Below are 20,130 nucleotides of genomic sequence, written 5' to 3' on the forward strand. Positions count from 1 at the left end.
CTGTTGTTGATTTTAAGCACTAAAAATTAAAGTGTGAGATTATCCATGCATGTCAATTTTAACTGTTGTGAGATGTGCATGCAAAATTACTAATCTAATCCTCTCTACGAATCCGCCACAGGCTGTAAATAGAAGATTAGTAGCCAAAATAACCAATAGAAAATAGAAACTAAGAACTTGATAGAGGCGATTGCATAATACTACCTGAGCAATTGCGTGATACTTACTGAGCGAATGCGTGAATCTAACAGAGCGAATGCGTAAATCTAAGAGAGCGAATGCGTAAATCTAATAGAGCGAATGCGTGACTTTATCTGTTTGATTGCATATCACTAACAGGTCTATTGCATGACAGAATGTAGACAACAAAAAAGTTAGAAAAATATAAGAAAACTAAACCCGATCAGGAACCTACGAAACCAATTGTGAATCCCTAGACAAATCCCTCATCATCCATTCAATATTGATTAGATCATATTTAACTGTATAAGAAAGAACATTAATCCATTCAATATTGATTAGATCATATTTAACTTCTCATGTATAAATGATTTTTGCTAACTGACATTATCTTAGTTATGAAAAGGAAATGTGATGCAGGTTGCCTTATCTATCTTCCAAAGCTAAGAGGGAGTGTTAATGCATGGTAGCTTATGCAAGATAAGATCTTCCTAACCTTCCTTGTTCTGTTATTTACATGCTTCATGTCTGATTTATATTGCATATGATTATCGGATTGTACAAACATTGCTTATCATTATGCTATCGGGCTAACAACCCAATAGCATATTAATGTCAATTGTTAATTGGCATTAATATGCTATCAGGGTATTAACCCGATAGCATATTAAATGCTATAAGTTATTGGGTTAAATTCGCCGATACATACTTGCTATCAGGTGCATAACCATTGGCACCAATTCACATCTATTATCGGGCTTAATTATATCGGGCATATTTGTTATAGGGTTTAATGAATACACCGCTTCATTTGGAATTAACATTGGTTAACAACTGCACCAGTTGGATTACATACATCATGCACTTTGAATCATCGGTGTTTATATGAACCGATTCATTATATTGATCAGTCATTATATTATGATATTACAATATGCTATCGGGGGTTTTGAACCAATAATCAGCATTGTGTTAATGGTATAATTACAAAGGCACCGATCAATGGGTGCATTGATCGGTCATGCCTAAAAGGCATGACCGATCAATACACCAATTGACCGATTGCCTAAATGATATATATGCCAATTGAATTCATTTGGAGAAGACATAGAAAATATTAAATGATCTCTCTCCTTCAGACCTGCAGATAAAAATCAAAATTATTAGACATTGACATAATTCCTAATATCCATATATAGCATACATAGTTCATAACTTGTTCTTTAATTGAAATTGAATTAACTTTACAAGAACTATGTTGGAAACAAATTATTATGGAGAGATTATATGGTTAAAAATAGTTTATATGGTGAAAATGGAAGTTGACATAGTCATTGTTTGTGTATGTTATGTTTTTTATTAGGAAAGCAAGGATTAATGGGTTCTGATCTTTTACAAAAGAAACAAAACGGGGAAGCTCATAGAGCACTCACAACACATAGGTCCAAAGGATCGTAAACAATATCAGTCAAATGGCTACAAAAGGAAAAAGAGGCTAGAAGACAACAACAGTCCCAAGATCAACAAGGCCAAAATCCACACCGAATCTAAGGGCTCCTTGCAAGGAACAGTAAGAAGACAACCCACAGGGTGGGGCAACCTCACAAGAGGGAAGAGAGGGTCCCCAAGTCAAGTAGAAGATCATGGCAGCCACACAAGTCAGCAAAAAGTCAAACCCTCAATAGCATAACCCCTCTTCACCTCTATAGAAAAGGAGCCCACCTCAATAGGAGTGGAAAAGGAGAAGACCAACAAACAAGTGTACCAACTGTGAGTCCAATTATTAACCAAACAGCCATAGAGGAGAGAAGACCACCATCAAAAAACTATTAACCTCTTTCCCGTAGCCAATCCCTACCACAAAAAGGGACGCATCCACCTCCATAGAATCCATGAAAGAAGAAGGGAATCGATTAAGCCAAGCTCTCCTCATGGCAAATAGAGCACACCCTACCTTAATAGGGGCAAAATCAAACTCCATAGTAACCTCAAAATTGAGCAGGACCCCGGAACTGATACCAATCCATAACCAAAAACTAACATCAACAAGGGTGAGCCCTTGAAAACTAGCAACTAACCCTTGGCCATCGAAGATACCAAGACTAGTGTCCTAACAAACCAAAATGGACAGTCGTAGCAAGAAGGCAAAATACAACCCAATGGTGTTCACAGTAACCACCATAGTCCAAATCAAAAAAGGAAAACTCCTACCACCTGAATCCATAGTAGGCACCATCTGAATCGCAACGAGGATAACGAATGGGGAACATGGCCCCATTATCGACAAATGCCAAGGCCACACGTAGGGCCCAACAAGATCAATGCAGGATAAACCCCCAGTGCATCTCATCATACCACTAAAGGCATTCAATTCCCCAAACACCAGTAATGATCCAAAGAAACCATCGCAGTGCCAACAAATACCACAAGAACACACCCAAAATGAAGGGGTTAGGTGGTATGCAGCGAGGTGAAGCCTACACTCCACAAAACGATAGGCAATTCCAGCAACACATCTCAGTCACTACACACTGAACTATCAACTCTGTCCTGAGGATAGCAAAGGAGCCAACACCTTCTACTATAAAAAATGCCTCACTAGTTCCAAACTCAACATTTAGCACAACCTCCAAAGGGATTCCAAGCAAGGCTGAAACAACTAATAGACCCGAAACCCATGTTTATTAAAGGAGAGCCACACAGGAGCACACCTATCAAAGGACCAAACTAGGAAGCAGAGGGCTTGAGCTAGTAGCACCCATCCATCATGCATTCTATGAGCACAAGCCTCAACCAGGAACCACGAACACCATAGGAGACCACCCAAAAGAGGGCGCCAAGTAAAGAAAGGTAGATGACACAATAGCCAACTCACCAAATAATAAACCCCAAGCAGCACTAGGATGACATCCATGGGAACCAATCCGCACAACTCACAAAAGGAAAGGAGAGCCATCTCCCAAAATAGGTAGGAGATCCAAACACCATCAACATCAGCATCAAAAACATTCTCAGCAACACCATCTCCAATGCAACCCCTACAACCACGACCGTCAAAGAGGAAGGTTGTTCAAACAAGCAGTGCACGATGAGAACAAAGGACTAGCCACAAAGCATCATCCATGTCGTTCTCATCAACACCACCATTGCTATATGTTTGAAATCCTAACTTTCCCACACCTCCACTTTTCTCCAAACTGTCTAGAATAGGGCGCCAAGGGGGGAAAGGTAGAAATCTTGACCAAAAACTCACACATGAAACCAACCACAAAAGAGTTAAATTGGCATGTCAGGAAGAAACCATCGCAATCGAGGCAACAATAACCACACCCAAGCCCCAAACGCAACCAAGGCTAAGCCATCTACAAGAAAATGCATAGGTGGAAGCCACAAACATAGAAAGGGGTAAGGAAACAAAGGTGTCGACATGACCCATGGAATAGGAAGACTAATACCCAACATGGGCAAACAAACAAACAACCCACTCAAAGGAAGAGGACTTAGTCCAAACACCAAAGGCGGGGAAGTTCTTGCTCTTGTTCTAGCTCAGAGCAAGTGAGCCTCCAACCTCATCTGACATGGCATCACACAACACCTTGAGGGGGAAAAGGGCCTATGGCAAGGGAAAATAGCACACAGGTCCACCCTTACCATCTCCGCTAGGGCATAGACCCGACCAAGCAGCCATCAAAAGGCTACAAGCAAGGGGCTGAATGAGACCAAAAGCAGACATAGGGTAGAAAGTACCCAACACCAGAGCTAAAAGATCTCCATCATCCTCTGCATCTACTTCACCACCATCTCCTTCAATTTGAAATCATGAAATTCTCACTCCTACATTATCATTTAGATATTAAAGATTATTTTTATGCAATATTTTATTTTATTATGTCTTATTTTATTAATGATCTAATGTTTGTGTACTTTTATTCTAATTATTCTTGTCTACTATATATTAATTCGCATTCATTTATTTCTTATTTAGAGGTAAGATATCATCTTTCTATGATTTTTATTATAGGTAGGATTGACTAAGGTCAACCTCACAAATCACATAAATAATCATCAAGATCAAGTCATCAAATTGAAATTCCAACTTTCTCATGCCCTTTTACTAGACATTACGAGCCAATTGATCCAATATTTTTTTTTTTGTATGTCATTGTTTCTCAAGAAATTGATTGTGCACTTAAACACATGGATGAAGGAATAAAGAATGATCATGATGAAAGAAAGGAATAATTTGAGAACACTTAAATGGCACATCAATTGGCATAAGAGCTTAGAAACAATTTAATTTATTTTATTCAAGCCACTACATAGAGTGGGATGAAGATCGACGAGTGGGAAAAGAGCAGTAGGGTTTTTGGAGGTACAGTTGTTGCAGAGGCAACATGTGAAGCAGATTCCGATGCGGATAGCATTGGCGATGAGATAGATGGAGATGTGAAGAGAGGTGGAGTCTGCAATTTTATTTTTAATGGACTTTCGTATCTTTTCATTTGGGTGGTTAGTGCTACTCAGATTCCTAGCTTGGTTGTGAAGGGTTTGACCTAAGGTGGTGTGTCTTTTCTATCTTCAAACACTCTGTTGACTTCTACCTTTCCTATTGCCTTTGTTGTGCCTCTTGTTTCTTGGTTTTTGGTGATTGTTGATGGTTTGAAGGAAGACGAGGTAGATATTCTGGGTGGTCAAAGAGGTGGTGTTTTCTCTATCTCTTCAAAGGAGGATGGTGTCTATTTTTTGGATGTTAGAAGTGTTGTGGTTGTGCGCTTTAGTTGCAATATTTGTTGCTCCTCTATTTTTGGGTTTTGTGGGTTTTTCTCTCCAGATGAAGTTTGGTGTTTTTCTCTCTCTAGATTTTGTTTTGTTATTTTGAGGCTTGTCTAACCACTTTGAAGTTGAAACATCTTTTGTTGAAGGCTACCTGTGGTTGTTTGATATCGCATTTTTGTGGTTTTGGGGCTCTATTTCCCTTTTCTAGGTTGTTGTTGGGGACCTTTTTTCTTTAGGGGGTGCCCTCTCTTTTGGGTTTCTTCATTGGTGCCACCATTGTTTCTCTACTCAACTCTTTTGGTGGGTTTTTTCTTTGTGGGGTATGTGTTCATGCAATTCTCTTCTACTCATACCCTATTTTGTTTCTCATGATGCAAATTTTTTTGTTTCTTTCATGCTTGAGCGGTTGACCTCCATGCCTTATGGAGCCATTTTGGTTGCTGCCTCTTGTTTTCGTTTAAAAGGGCTATCCTTGGTTTTAAGGTGATATTTGTCCTTGTGTGATTTGATGGAGCTCTATGGTTTCCTGGTCTCAAATATCTTTTATGGGATCATGATACTTTTTCTCTAATCCTCCTTTGTGATACTTCTATTAGGGTGGAGTTTTCTCCTTTTGAGGTGGACAACCTTTATGTGGGGTTGCCTAAGGACCAATTTTCTTCCATTATTCTTCCATGTTGGTTGATCCTATTGAAGTGGAGGGGTCTCCTATTGAGGTGGACTTCGGTTTGGTGGGTGAACCTAGAAGCTTCTTTAAGGAGGCTTTTGCTCCTCCCTTTCTAGTGGTTGGTTGCACTGACTTTATTGAAATCTTTGTTCTTTTTCTCTATCCTTCTTCTCCTATGAAGGTTGAGAATTTGGTGGAGTTTGAGGTTGATAGATCATTTTGAAAGATATATAAGAGATATGAGATAGAAGATTATGGATATGTGAATGTAATATGATGCGAAATATATCAGAGGGGTCATGTATGTGAGGAAATTCATGTAAAGGTTATTCCGGTAAAGGGTTTATAGTTTCAGATCGGAACTGTATTCTGGCATAGAAGATGCTATCTTAGCAGTTCACACTTCTCTAGATTGTAGTCTGGAATTTTATGTAGTCAATGAGTCTCCTTTTGTGATTGAGTAGTGTGCTCTAGGCTATAAGCCTTCTTGCAAGTGCAAGCCCATCATAATTTATAATATCTCTTCATATGGCTAGTGGATTGATATTGTGGGTCACAAATCCCACTGTGGTTTTTCCTCTTTGAGGTTTCCCACATATAAATCTGTGTGTTATGGTTCTCATTTATGTGATTGGCTTATTGGTTGCTTTACTTCTTTCAATTTTCTTTGTATCAGTATATCGGTTGGTGTATACATGTTTTAATAAGGCTAAAATTAATCATTCTGGTATAACACTGATTCACCCCCCCGCCTTCCCCCTCAATGTTATTGGTTTCCAACACTATTATCTCATGATCCTAAAAATTTGGGCCTAGTTTTGCTTGAATTGGGAGCAATATTTGTGATAACTATAAGAAAGGGATTTTAATAAGTAGGGAGGTCGTGTATGCGAAGACATAGCTGAAATTAATTGTATCATCTTGCATCTTTCTTCTCCATTCTAAACCATTAATTTCAAAACATGACTCACCTTGATACATAATAAATGCCTTTGATCTACAATAATGATACAATTTATATTATATCAAATATTATATATAATACTATAGATATAATATAACCAAAAAATTTATATATAATATAATATATTTTTTTATTTTATATATATTTTTATTTGTACTATATAAAATAAAAAAATTATATATTAGTTTTATACATACATACATATATATATATATAGAGAGAGAGAGAGAGCCTAATTTATAGTAGTAGTATCTTTAATTTAGATAGAGAATCATAACCCATGTGGCCAATAGAACTCGATATAATTGTCAACTCTATTTTATATTCTCCATTACCTATTGTCGCGCTGTCATTGACTATTCTCATTCTGTCATGCTGTCATTGATGGCGACGGTAAGTTGTTAGCTGTCATTTCACATATGTTGAAAAGAAGACTTTTACATAGCTAGTTGTTTAAATTTATATGTTTACCCAAATATGTCTATTGCAAGTTTGTTTTGAATGTATTAAAATGGTATCCCATATTCTCAAATTTCATGTTAGATGACATAAATCTGCTACACACAATCGTTAGTGGGGATCAAATTTGATAGCAATATTTAAAGGATTTTTTCTATTAAATTAAATATATTTTCAATTTTTTATATATATCAAACATTTATGTTTAGATGAGTTTTTTTTGTTTTTGTTTTTTTTTTAAATATCAAATAAATCGATGTTACCTTTTCTTTTAATCTCAATTCTCTTTAATTTATTTCATCTGTATTTTGTGAAGCTATATATCATTTATGCAATTGTTCCTTTACATTCATTTTTAGCATTTAATCTAAAAGAAGTATTTAATCTAGAATGTCAAATATAAAAACATCTAACAAAAGTTATATTATTAATTATATGTTTCATTGTATCTTTTTTTTTCTACAAAAGGATACTTTCTCCAATGCACTATACTAAACTATTATTGATCACTTCTAATTTCCTATAGTTTGCAAATTGAACCTTATGCAAAAGGGGATAAAATACACTTTCATATTATTCACACCGCACTTCGGCTTTTGGTAAGGTAGGCCAACCTATAGCCCACTTCATGAAGAATGCTAAGTTTCTCAATAATTCAATCGATTCACCAAACTTTTCAACTCCTAAAAAACTAAAATGAATCTACCAATACTCCTACTTTTGATAGGTATAGTTATTCATACTTCTTGGCAATGACTTGGCATTACCTTTCTCAACTCTCAGGTTATGAAATTATTTGAGATCCTACTCAAATTTCTTTCTGCCACATAGGGTGTCATCTTTCTTGGACAACCTTTAAATTTTGACCTCTTTGTTGTGACTTAGAGTGATTCTTGGAAACTTTGTGGATCCTCCCATCCCCATTCTTTAATCCAAACTAGTTATTGACCCTCTATCCTCTTTAAAATGCCCAACCTATCTCACACTTGCTTCAAAAAAAATTTGAAGAGGGTCAAAGCCCATTAATTTGCCTCACAGTTTTGTCTCAACACCCACTCCCATTCAAACATTATATATACCTACCAATATTTCCCTCTAATAAAGTAATCTATACTTTATTATTTGCAAGTAAATAAGACATTCATTCCCAATCATTTCTAAATCAATTTAAAAGAAATATTTTTAAAATATAGGGTAAAAACTAAGGTTATGATAGATAAGATAATATCTCATGACAACTAAGACTTCTAAAGGGATTCCTTTAAGATCTAAGTAAACTTAACATGTGGATTGGACCTACTAGGTGAACAATTTAGGTAAAGCAACTTATTCATATGTACCAATACCCACTTAAGTGTAAATTAGGTAGAAGCGGAAAATTGATAGAATGTCGATATAATGAAAAGATGCATGAAAAATCCATTACAAACAAAGTAGAGAAGAAAACTCACATGAGAAAAGACCCTTCTCCAATAGAGGAAATGCAATAAAAAAATTGTTTACAAGTGATGCAAAACATGATAAGTGGAGGATTCATCATAAACCCCCAAGGACTATGTCCATTACAAGTATAAAATAAATGGCTTCCCCATAAGAGAGGAAAAGGGAGTCTTTGAAGATCTCCATAATGTGTAATTTCCTACATAAATGGTAGACACTTAAAGATAAAATATGATATAGTACCTATAAAAAAAATTTCGTTCTTTCCATTATAGAGAAGCATTTATAGGAAGAAGAATGAATATGTATGATGATGTCTCCAAAAATTGGTCATGTGTTTCCATGTCCATGGAATATGATGGTGTCACAATCAATTTATGTACATTTCAAATCAATAACATGAAGTTGAAAAACTAGGATTAAGTGGTGGTTGATGTTGAAAAAATCTAAAAATAATGATGATTTGAAAACAATAGTGCAATGACCATCATCAAAGAGGAGAGATAACCCATCAAATGTGTCCTCCAAACCTACAATTTAAGACATAAAATAATTATATATATATTGATCAAATTCTCATCCCACAAAATTGAATTTGATATATTATGTTGATCCTACTGAGTAGGAATGATGGAAGCCTCAATTAATGACTACAAAATGAATCGAAGGAGGTGAAGGATACACAATTTTATTTTAAGGAGAAGGAACAACTCTAGATTTATATGTAGCATCTATTAAGGCATGAGATACACACTTAAGCAATAATTTGATGACATAATGTGCTCAAGACATGAGGACATAACTCTTTTACATCATGAATGCTCCCACAATATATGCATATATAATGTTTATAAATGATTCAATCCTAAAATAATAGGATCTTCATATTTACAAATACAAAAAGTTTCAATAGTAATTCAAAACTCCAAATATGATGAATTGATTTTAAAGAAGATGTCTCAGAATTATAGAACTTATATAGGTGTGAGGATGCTAGAGTAATTAGTCAAGATGTGTAAAAACTAAATAAACTATATCAAGGGTTAAATTTATAGAAGCTAAGATTGTTCTTAGATACAATGTATAAGTTGATGATCAACCATACAAGCCAAAAATCATCTACAAGTAAAACACCTACCACACAAAAGAGATCAAGCAAAGATTGTATACTCTATAACAACCACAAAATTCTATATTATTACACAAAATAATTGGAAATACAATATTGGAGGTACAATTTCAATGAATGAATGAATTGCTTTATATAAATAAATAGATTTCATAATCCTAAAGTTAGAAGAACTAAACAAATGCAAAAAGGAGCGAAATAAAGCTCAACTACAAGCCAAAAAGGCTAACTAGAAGTGCTTCAAAGTAAACTCAAACTAAAAAGGAACCAAAGTTTATCTTAACTGAGAAATAAACTGAAAGACCTAATTAATAAATAATTAGATAATTGTCCTAAAATTACTCCAACACCCCCCCTTAAGATTAACTAAAGGATAAGCTAAAGATATAATAAAATGAATGCAAAATTCATGCATAAATGAGTCCCAACAACACGGGCTTGATTAGGTACTCATGTACAAACCAATGCAAAGAAATCCAACTCACACCAATTAAGTCTCTCTAAATAGAGAAAGGGAGAAAAAAAAAATGGGAAAAAACCCCTCTCCACAAATGAGATATGTGATGAAAAAAAGGTACTACATGTGACTAAGATGAAGGACTCCAAGAGGGAATCTGACACATAAGTACGATCAATATCCCCCCATAAGAGATAGAATGAAGATAAGAATCCCCCAATACAGAAGTAGCTCATATGCCAATAACGAACACCTGGAGGCAAAACATGATCCACTTCCTACAAACAACATTTCTCCACTTTGAAGAAACCAATCCACTGGAAATAGGAGAAGTCGCTCAAATAAATTAGAACATGTAGGAATCCAAATCCAAACTATATGTGCCTCTAGAAACTACTCAAATTATTTTATATCCATAAAAAATGATGATTCCAAAAACCAATTAGGTACATGCCCAATCAAAATAGGAGGTGATGAATCAGGACTCTATAGAAACTAATGAGGAACAAGCTTCATGGGTGACGAAGATGAACTAACAATATTGATGTGGCTATTAGCAAAGAGGAGATGTATGTCCTCAAAATAATCCTCCAAATTTGAAATATGAAACTCAATAAACAAGAATGATATTTTTGTAAGATACGAATCCCAAATAGTTGTTTATGGAAGAATAATATCCTACCACACTGAATCAATAATATCAGAAGTTGAAAAACCTTTCATATACTCAAGCTCCTCTATAGTATCATCTTCATAAGGTGAGAAATCTGCATGTGCAAGGGGAAGAAAAAAATCTACCATAGAATACTTTACATATAGAGAGATGTGAGGGTCTCCAAAGATCTCCTAAAGGCAATTCCAATGTGCGTGAGGACACTCAATGTCTGATATATCACACATAGTGTCATAAGCAACACTATAATAGATCACACTTACACCATGGTTTGTGAGGTTACCCCAAGCTAATTTACCTCCTAAATTTGTTGGTTCAGGTATGAGTCCATACAAATAAGATAGCATATCTAGCCACCTCAAATGTGTTAGGATGCCATGTCACCAAGACTCATAATTTCCCTTTGCCAGTTGGACAACAGAAGGATGAAAAGAAAAACCCATGATACCTCCTCAAATGAAATTATCAGACCACAATAATCTCATCACATGCAAAGAAAATCAAATACAACCCTCTCCAACAAATAGATCCATCCAAAATGCCAAAATATCCAAGTAATTGAGCATATAGTGAAAACACAAAAATCTCAATAAATTGTACCTAGAGCACAATGTAGAAAAATAGACCTACGATATGGATGGGGGAATTTGATAGCTTTCTAATGAATTATGGAAGTCCAAAAATGGAACTTTTTATAGAATCTAATCAAGCTACCTTCAAAATAAGATTGGTACTATAACTATCTTTCCAAAGATATCTTGTTTGCCCAATTTCGACTTTGTATGATGAAGTTATGGGCAAAAAACTGAAGGTAGGTATTTAAGGGTATTAAGTTAAAAATAGAGAAATGCTACTAAATTTAGTTGAGCGCCAATTTTAATGGTCCGCCAAAAGAGGATGACGTTAGCACTATGTAAGGCCTGTACATGTAGCAAGTACATGCCTTTTGTCCTACCTCTTTTGACTTTTTAATTCCAAGCCCTTTTTCATAACCCTTTGAAAAACACGTACCCTTTTGATTTTTAATTAAAATTTCAAGAAAAAAAAAACCAAAAGAATCAAATCTCTGTGATTTTTTTCGCTGATTCTAGCACTAACATAGGGGATATGGATTTGTATGGAAATCTGTGGTGCTAACAAAATGGCATGCATTTTATAGGTTTTTGGGCCTTTTGAGTGTGATGGGGACCTCTATTTTGTGGAAAAGTGCTCACATTTTTCAGTTACCCCCTAATTTTGATTTGATTTACGTGCCTTCACAATTTGACTTAAAATTTCAAATGCTCTAATTTTGATGAAACAATATTCGATCTTAAGGTTTTTCAATGTTCTCGACATGATGGTAACCTTTGTTTCATCTCAATGTGAATAGAAAATTACCCCAAGTTGGATCCCTAATGCATGTGGATAGGAAAATGACAAAAAAAACTCTAATACCATGTAGAATCTAAGATTGTGTTATGATACCATGTAAAGTATATTATCAACCATAGGAGCCAAGAATCATCTGCAAGCAAAACATTAATCACACAAAAGAGACCAAGAAAATATTGTATGTTCTATAACAACCAGAGAATTTTGTATTATTGTACGATACAATATCAGAGGTACAATTACAATAAATGAATGAATTATTTTATACAAAGAAACAAATGCCCTAATCCTAAAATTTGAAGAACTAAAGCAATGCAAAGTAGGAGCTAAATTAAGCTCCTAAAAAAGAATAACACTAGATATAAAATAAAGAACCTAAGTTAAGCTTAAGTGAAAATGCAATTAAAGAAGCTAATTAATAAATAATTAGATAATTGTCCTAAAATTACTCCAACAAAATTCAGTAAAAAAGTACAAAGTTGTGTCACAATTTTATCTAAAGGAAATGACCAACATTGATTAAACTTTTTAAATTGAATCAATAAAAAGAACACATATATAGGTTTTGAATTTTAAAATGATGTAAACTAATAAAATGCAAATTTTTTGGTGTATTTTATGTTTTTTACTTTGTAAAAAATTTATATATGATTATCTTGAACTATAAGGAGCAAGAGTTTGGGGTCACTTCTATTTATGCCCCTAATGGTCATAGAGAGTGAGTAGAGCTCTGGAAGTGGCTAACTCAGTTGGAGGGTGTTATATGGATCATTGGTGGACATATCATGGATGTCAAACTTAACATTGTGGAACATCCCCAAGATAAAGTAGGTGGGTTAGGATTTGAGTGCAAACTGAATCACAAATTTGTTTGGTATAGTATGGTGAACAAACTCAGATTGTTGGATTATGTGGCTAGTAATAGAGCTGAATATAAAGGAACTCAGCACACCTAGTGTAACTTTAAACAAGGGAGAAAGAGGATATACAATAGAGTAGATGGATTTTACATCAATAAAGATTGGATGTGTGAAGAAGGATGGAAAGTTGGTTGTTGTTTGAAGGTCATCCCCTATACTTTGTTTGATGAAAATCTCATTCATGCCTTCTTCTTTCTAAGAATCTCCCCTCCCTTGACTCATGGTGTGAGGGATTTCGTTCCTTTTAATACTAGGTTGTTGGATGATGAGGATTTTATCTATGCTTCTTTTATTATTCGGCAATTTAACTACTAGAAACCTAGGCTAAATGGTGTTATGGATAGATGAAATTAGAAAGTAAAAAGTTGGAGAATGCTATTTCAGACTATACTAGGTAAAAAAAAACCAAGGATGATAGAATATTGGAGGCTAAGAGCATAATAGGCTTATTGACGCTGAAGATACCCTCCAAATGCAACTCAGTAATGAGGAAGTGGCTATTAATCTTAAGGTAGCCAAGGATGAATTAAGGAAGATTCTAAATGTGAAGATTCAGGGAGCTAAAACTAAAGCTAGAATTAGTTGGCTTGAGCAGTGATAAAGTATCTAAATTATTCTTTTATATTCTTAGAAACAAGAAGGCTAGAGAAACAATTGACCGTATATGTGAAGATGGGATAAAAATTACAGATCGAGGAAACCATAATAAAGGCATTTAGCAATTATTATCAATAGTTCACCTTAGAAGATGGTGGATGTGATAAGGAGGCTACCAGGGAGAAGGTTATTTCTATTATCCCTACAAAGATTAGTAAGGAAGATGCTACTAGCTTAGATAAAGAACTATCTCTGGAAGAAATTCAAAATGCCATTAAGGCTCTTAAGAATGACAAGGCTCTCGGCCCAAAAGGGTTGCCTAGTGAATTCTATAAGATTAATAGTAACTGGATAGGAGATGACCTTCTTTTAGTCTATAGAGAATCTTTTGATAAAGGGATGTTGGGTTAAGACATTAATAGCAGAGTGATTAAGCTCATACCCAAGGATGGAGATAGATCCCTCATCAAGAATTGGAGACCTATCACCTTACTTAACATTTCTTACAAAATTCTGGCTAAAGTTTTAGCCATAAGGATGGAAGGTATCCTACCTAAGGTGGTAAACAATGCTCAAACATGATTTGTAAAAGAATGTACATTCTAAAAAACCTGCTCACTTGCTAGGAGCTGATGCATTAGGATCGACAGTCTAAGAAAAATGTGTCTATGATGTTGATTGACTTTGAGAAGGCATATGATAGAATAGAATGGATATGTATTCTCATGATGTTGAAAAGTTGAGGTTTCCCTATGCTATTTTGTAAAATGGTTAAGAACCTCATGAATGATGCCATGACTTGTGTTGAAGTTAATGAAAGCAAGTCTGAAAATTTTTCTCTTTCCAAATCTATTAGACAGGGCTATCCTTTAGCCCCAACTTTATATGTCATTACTACTGATGCATTATTTTATTTACTGAGAGATTATTCCCTTTCTTCCAAAGTGAAGGGTATCAAGCTGCCCAATGGAGAAGAATTGTTGAACATACAATTTGTTGATGATGATGCTATTATGATGGGCTTGAAGGAAAGCAACATTGATACCTTAATGGTTAAGTTGGACATCTTTTTATTGGCTTCTGGAAGCAGGGTTTCTTTACCTAAATCAATTATCTTAGGTTGGGACATTTACTCGCCTACCTAGTTTAGCAAATTCCCACTTTTGTGGGGAGGACCTTATCACCAAGTTAGTTATTTGGGCATTCCCTTTTCCCTTAGTCCTAATCTCAAGGAAATGTGAGAGTGGGTTAAGGATAAGATTGATAAGAAATTGAGTAATTGGAATAGGCGCACTCTCTCTCTAGCTAGAAGGTTTCAAGTTTGTCAAAAAAAATTACCCCCTTATAACATTTATTACACCTCCGCTTGGTTGTTTAGTACCTATTAATTTTCCTTCATCCAGAAGTTAATTAGGGACTTTTTCGTGGTCTGATGGTAAAGGAGGCAAGAAAAGACATGTGGATAGATGGAAATGTTGTACTATGAGCAAGACAAAGGGTGGTCTTGGATTAAAATATTTGAGACTATAGGGGATTGCACTTGCTGCTAAATGGATATTTCATGTGTTTCAAGGGGATGAACCCCAGAAGGTTTTGATTAGGCATAATATATCTAAATTTGTTCCTAAACAAGGACTCTCATGAAAAGGACTCCCAATATGTGATTTAATTTTCAGAAATTTTTTAGTCTATCCCTCATGATCTGTTATTTTTAAATCAATTTAGAAGGCATGGGACAGTGTGAGACATCTTATTGAGCACAGGGATCTCAATAATGAAAATAAAAAATTATGGGGAAATAGATCAATTTGGTGGAACTTGAAGTACAAGGACAAGTCATTTGCTTTGATACACGGATAATCTGTTAAAACATGGATAGTGAAAGGTATTCAGACATTTGAAGATATTTTTGAAGTTGGTTAGTTGATACATGAGCATATATTCTAACTGTATCTTTTTGTATATGATGTAATGGGAACTTACTAAAGTAGTTTAGAAAGTGTATATGGGTCATATGACTTGATGATGTTGATATACTCTTGATATATTTTGTATTTTGATCTCCTGATATTTAATATAAAAAAAATTATAAAATTATTTGAATATATAATATTTTATAAAGTAAAAACTAAAATTTAGTTGTTGATAAAATGTTGAAATTGAAGTTACATAAGGCCCCACACTTTATATAATAAATTTTATTTTTTTTCTATACTTTTTTTTGTGTGTATTAATAACTTGAAACTTTAGTGCATGAATATATTTAAAAAATAAAATATAAATATAAATTTAAAAAGTTGTGTACTGAAATATAACTCTTTCAATTTGGCACCACCTTTTTCTTGAATTATTTATTCAAAATATAAAAGAAATATACCATTGATATAAATTCTTTTCTCTACTACATCATATTTTTTTCAAAAATTTTAAATAAATTTTATTATTTTTCCTTGACAATTTATTCAGCCTTATATTTTAGTGTTGATGACCTACTTGTAATAAAAATAAAATATTAAATATAAAAAATAAAAAAATAATTAAAATATTAATAGATATATATTTTAGAAAATTCACTTATAGATCTAAAAAATGGTAGTTTTATATTAAAAAATATATATTTATAAAAGTATGCATTGTTGAAACATCGAGCTTTTCAAAAACATTATTATTTTGGTAATTGGATCCAAAGTGATTTAAAACATACATTTAGTAAATGCATCCAATTGGAAAAGTTGTGGCCCATATATAACTTAGCTATAATGAATCTATAGAGACCATATGTTTAACTAAAATTAAATTGAAGTTAGAAATACTTAAATTCACTTGTGCTAATAAGTTAGCCTATAATTAGAAACTCCAAATATGATGAATTATATTTAAATGAAGATGTCTAATAAATATAGAACTTGTCTAGGTGTTTGTATGTCTGAATAATTAGTCAGGATGTGGTATTTGTAAAAATTAAATAAAATATAACTAGGGTTAAATTTTTTATAAAGCACACAAATAGGATTGAAGTGCTCCTTAATACTATTTCAACATTGCAAGAATCGCAAAAAAAACTTAGATATATAGTTAAAAATTATGGACTTGAATGTCCCGATTGGAGAGCTAAGTAAATATATATTCAATATAATGATTGAATGAAGAGAGCTATAATAAAGTAAATATATTTTGTATTAAATACATATTCACATGTTATGTTTATATTGAATATTTGGACACATGTACAGACTCAAAAAACTTATGTTTCTATATGTGATATAAACACCCATATTGTCTCTTCCTACAAGTTCATTAAATATATAGTTTGGATTTAAATCTAATTAATACATACATTCGCACATCTATACACATATACATGTGTATGTATGTCCAATATAAACTTACTTTCTATTATTACAAATTCAGGAATATATTGATTGTCAAGACAATTCGAATTTTGTAAACTTTGCTTATACAATTTAATTTAAATAAATCATTCTTCAATTGAAAATATACAATTTCTTTCAAACTTTCATTTTATTTTTTAACAAATCTATTTTAACATTCAAAAATTTGATATTTCAATTAAAAAATGGATTACCTACTTTAATTTAAATTTATATAATTTCTTCTTATATTCCTTTCTTGGTAGGATTACCTACTCACCGGATTCTCCACCTATACCTTTGGTGCCGCGAATATTGTAATGTTATCATATTCTGCATTCCCTTTCAAATGCGCTTGCACCTTACCTTCTCTACAGTCATGTCCCTTCAGAATTATCTTTAGAGTTGACTGCAATTGTTTTCTCCTCTTCTGCTTTGTATCTATCTAAATTTAATTCTTTAAAAAAATTGTTTTCACACGTTCAATACAACGGCTTCGAAGTTGATCTTGTATATATCTATATGTATATATATGTTATATATATACACATACACTTCAGCCAAGATTTTCAAGATTGAGTTGTATACACGCATTCTATTCTACTCTATTCCATTTCCTCTCTGTTTTGCCTGCACTTGATTAGAATTCTCAATTTCAACCAAAAAAGACTCGAAGATGGAATTCGTCCTTGCAAAGGCTGCTGTTGGAAAAGTTTGTGAGATGGCCATCCAACAAGTGGATAATGAGGTAAGCATAGTCGTCAACTTCCGAGAATAATTTCAATGGTTGCCCAACAGGTTTAAAGAAATCAATTGTGCTTTAAATGAAGCCAATGAAGAGAGCACTGGACAAAAGGAGTCTCTGAAAAACTGGCTTCTCAGAGTTCGGGACATTGCCTGGGAGGCAGAGGACATACTTCAAGAATGCGCTGTGGATTCTTTGTATGCCACTAATACTCAGTTTTCTGCTTTGCTTCCTCGCCTAAAAATGGGTAGAAGAATTCAAAAGCTCAAAGCCCGGTTGAGCTCTGTTGTTCAAGATGGAAACCAACTGAATATAGTTCGTGCTGCTGTGGCTCACAAAGAAGAAGAAGCAGAAGAATCATCAATTAGATCCCAAGGACAACGGTTTATGAGATCAAGTCTCCTGCCTAGCGATTCGAAACCAGTGGGGATAGAGTCCAAGATGGAAAGCATGGTGAATTTGTTGGTAAACCCCCATATTCCAATTATTGCAGTGGCTGGAATGGGGGGCATAGGAAAGACCTATCTTCTTCAGAATCTCTACGACGCCATAAAGGGAAGGTATGAGATATCTGCATGGATTTCTGTTTCTCAATTCTATTCTCTTTCCCAGTTGCAGCGTGATTTAGCTTTTCAATTAGATGAAGAGTTGAGTAAGAAAATTAGCGTGGGTGGAGTGAGTGAAGGGCCAGCAGCACAGTCGATTCATGGGATTTTGCTAGGGAAAAGATATCTTATTGTGTTAGATGATGTCTGGAGGGCTACTAGAGAGGGTGACTTGCTAACCAAACTTGGCATACCAACTAGAGATATTGGGGAATCCAAAATTCTGTTTACCACAAGAAGCAGAGAGGTCTGCGAAAATCTCAATGCTCCTGTTTATCAGATGGAATGTTTGACAGATGAAGAGAGTTGGAGTTTGTTTTGTGCTTATGCGTTTCCTGGATCTAAGGGAAACAGGGCACAACAGCACCTGGAAAAGGTCACGCATAACATTGTGAAGGAATGTGGAAATTTGCCACTTGCAATCAAAACTACAGCAGCATCTCTGAGCAGCACTACACAGCCAAGGGACTGGCAATCCAAGTTCAGTAAGGTGAAAAACGTAGGGACTTCCAAAGACGACCTCATGGATATTCTCAAATTGAGTTACTACTCCCTGCCTGCACATCTAAAGGCTTGTTTTGCTTATCTTTCCTTCTTTCCTGAGGATGAGATAATAGAGTGTGAGTATCTCATATATCTATGGAAGGGAGAAGGATTCATTCCGGCAGGAGAGGACCCCTGGGATTGTATGAATCGGCTTGCCAATCTCTGTCTGGTTGAAGTATGGGAAGACACATATCTGAAGAAATATTGTAAAATCCACAATTTATTGCTTGATTTGGTCATACTTGTATCCAGAGAAAATAAGTGTGCTTTCAGTGTTGAAGAAGCCTTCAACAAATTGCAATCTGTGAATACAGATGGTAGTCGCTGGTGTCGCCTATTTTTGGCGAAGAAAGATATTGATAAGCATGCCATCTCAGAGAGGCGTCCTGTTTCTCCCACACTTGTCCGCACACTATCACTCTCATAACTACAAAATTGAAGGAAACATTCCGGCAATGTTGTTTAGTGGTATGAGAGTTTTGCGGGTTATGGATCTGAGCTACACAAATATCTCCACATTGCCTGCTTGTGTTGAAGAGATGAAACTTCTCAAAGTGTTGAATTTAAGGAGGACCAAGATTAGGAAGTTACCAAAGTGCCTGACATGCCTTAAGAGTCTCTCTTTTTCTTGATGTCTCTGATTGTAGATTGAAGAAGAGTCAAGCACCCAAATGGATAAGTGAATTAAACTGTCTTCAGCATTTGGAAGGCCCGTTTGTGCGAATGCCAAAGGGAATATCAAAGTTGGAGCCTTTGCGAACACTGAGAGTAGATGAGTTCTTGTCTCTGTCCATGGAAGAAGATGGTGCATTAAGGTTAGATGATGTTGGCAAGATGAGGGAAATTGAGGAAATAGCATTTACAGTTGAGCATGAATCACAGTTGAAGAGGATGGAAGAAGGGGTCCTTTCACCCTTGCTCAACATGCGTCGGCTGGAAGTCAACAATGCAATTGTTGGAATGCGGTGTGAATCAGAATCAGAATCAGATCTTCCTCAGTTTCCACAGAGAATGAGTACAATGTGAGATCTAGAATACCTCAAGCTATATTATTTTGTAGTGCCAGGTTGGATATGTCATTTGTCAAATCTGAGGTACCTCTATTTATGGAATGGTCATTGTAGTAATTACCCAGAATTACAAGCAACGCCCAATCTAGTGAGCTTGCATTTGCATTATAACAAGAGGTGTAGAGAATTGCCAAAGGCATTTGGAAAGTCTGGAGGG

General features: G+C 34.7%; 1 protein-coding gene across 1 annotated transcript; it reads left to right on the top strand.

The window, feature by feature from the left end:
• The first annotated feature begins 4,509 nt into the window (after nucleotides 1–4,509).
• On the top strand, nucleotides 4,510–19,330 carry LOC131860111 (disease resistance RPP13-like protein 4). Its single transcript, XM_059214478.1, has 3 exons — nucleotides 4,510–4,689; nucleotides 17,652–17,755; nucleotides 17,806–19,330. The coding sequence occupies exons 1-3, from the start codon at nucleotides 4,510–4,512 to the stop codon at nucleotides 19,328–19,330; spliced, it is 1,809 nt and encodes a 602-aa protein (XP_059070461.1).
• Nucleotides 19,331–20,130: the final 800 nt, after the last annotated feature.

This window comes from Cryptomeria japonica, chromosome 11, assembly GCF_030272615.1.
Source record: "Cryptomeria japonica chromosome 11, Sugi_1.0, whole genome shotgun sequence".
Lineage (NCBI taxonomy): Eukaryota > Viridiplantae > Streptophyta > Pinopsida > Cupressales > Cupressaceae > Cryptomeria > Cryptomeria japonica.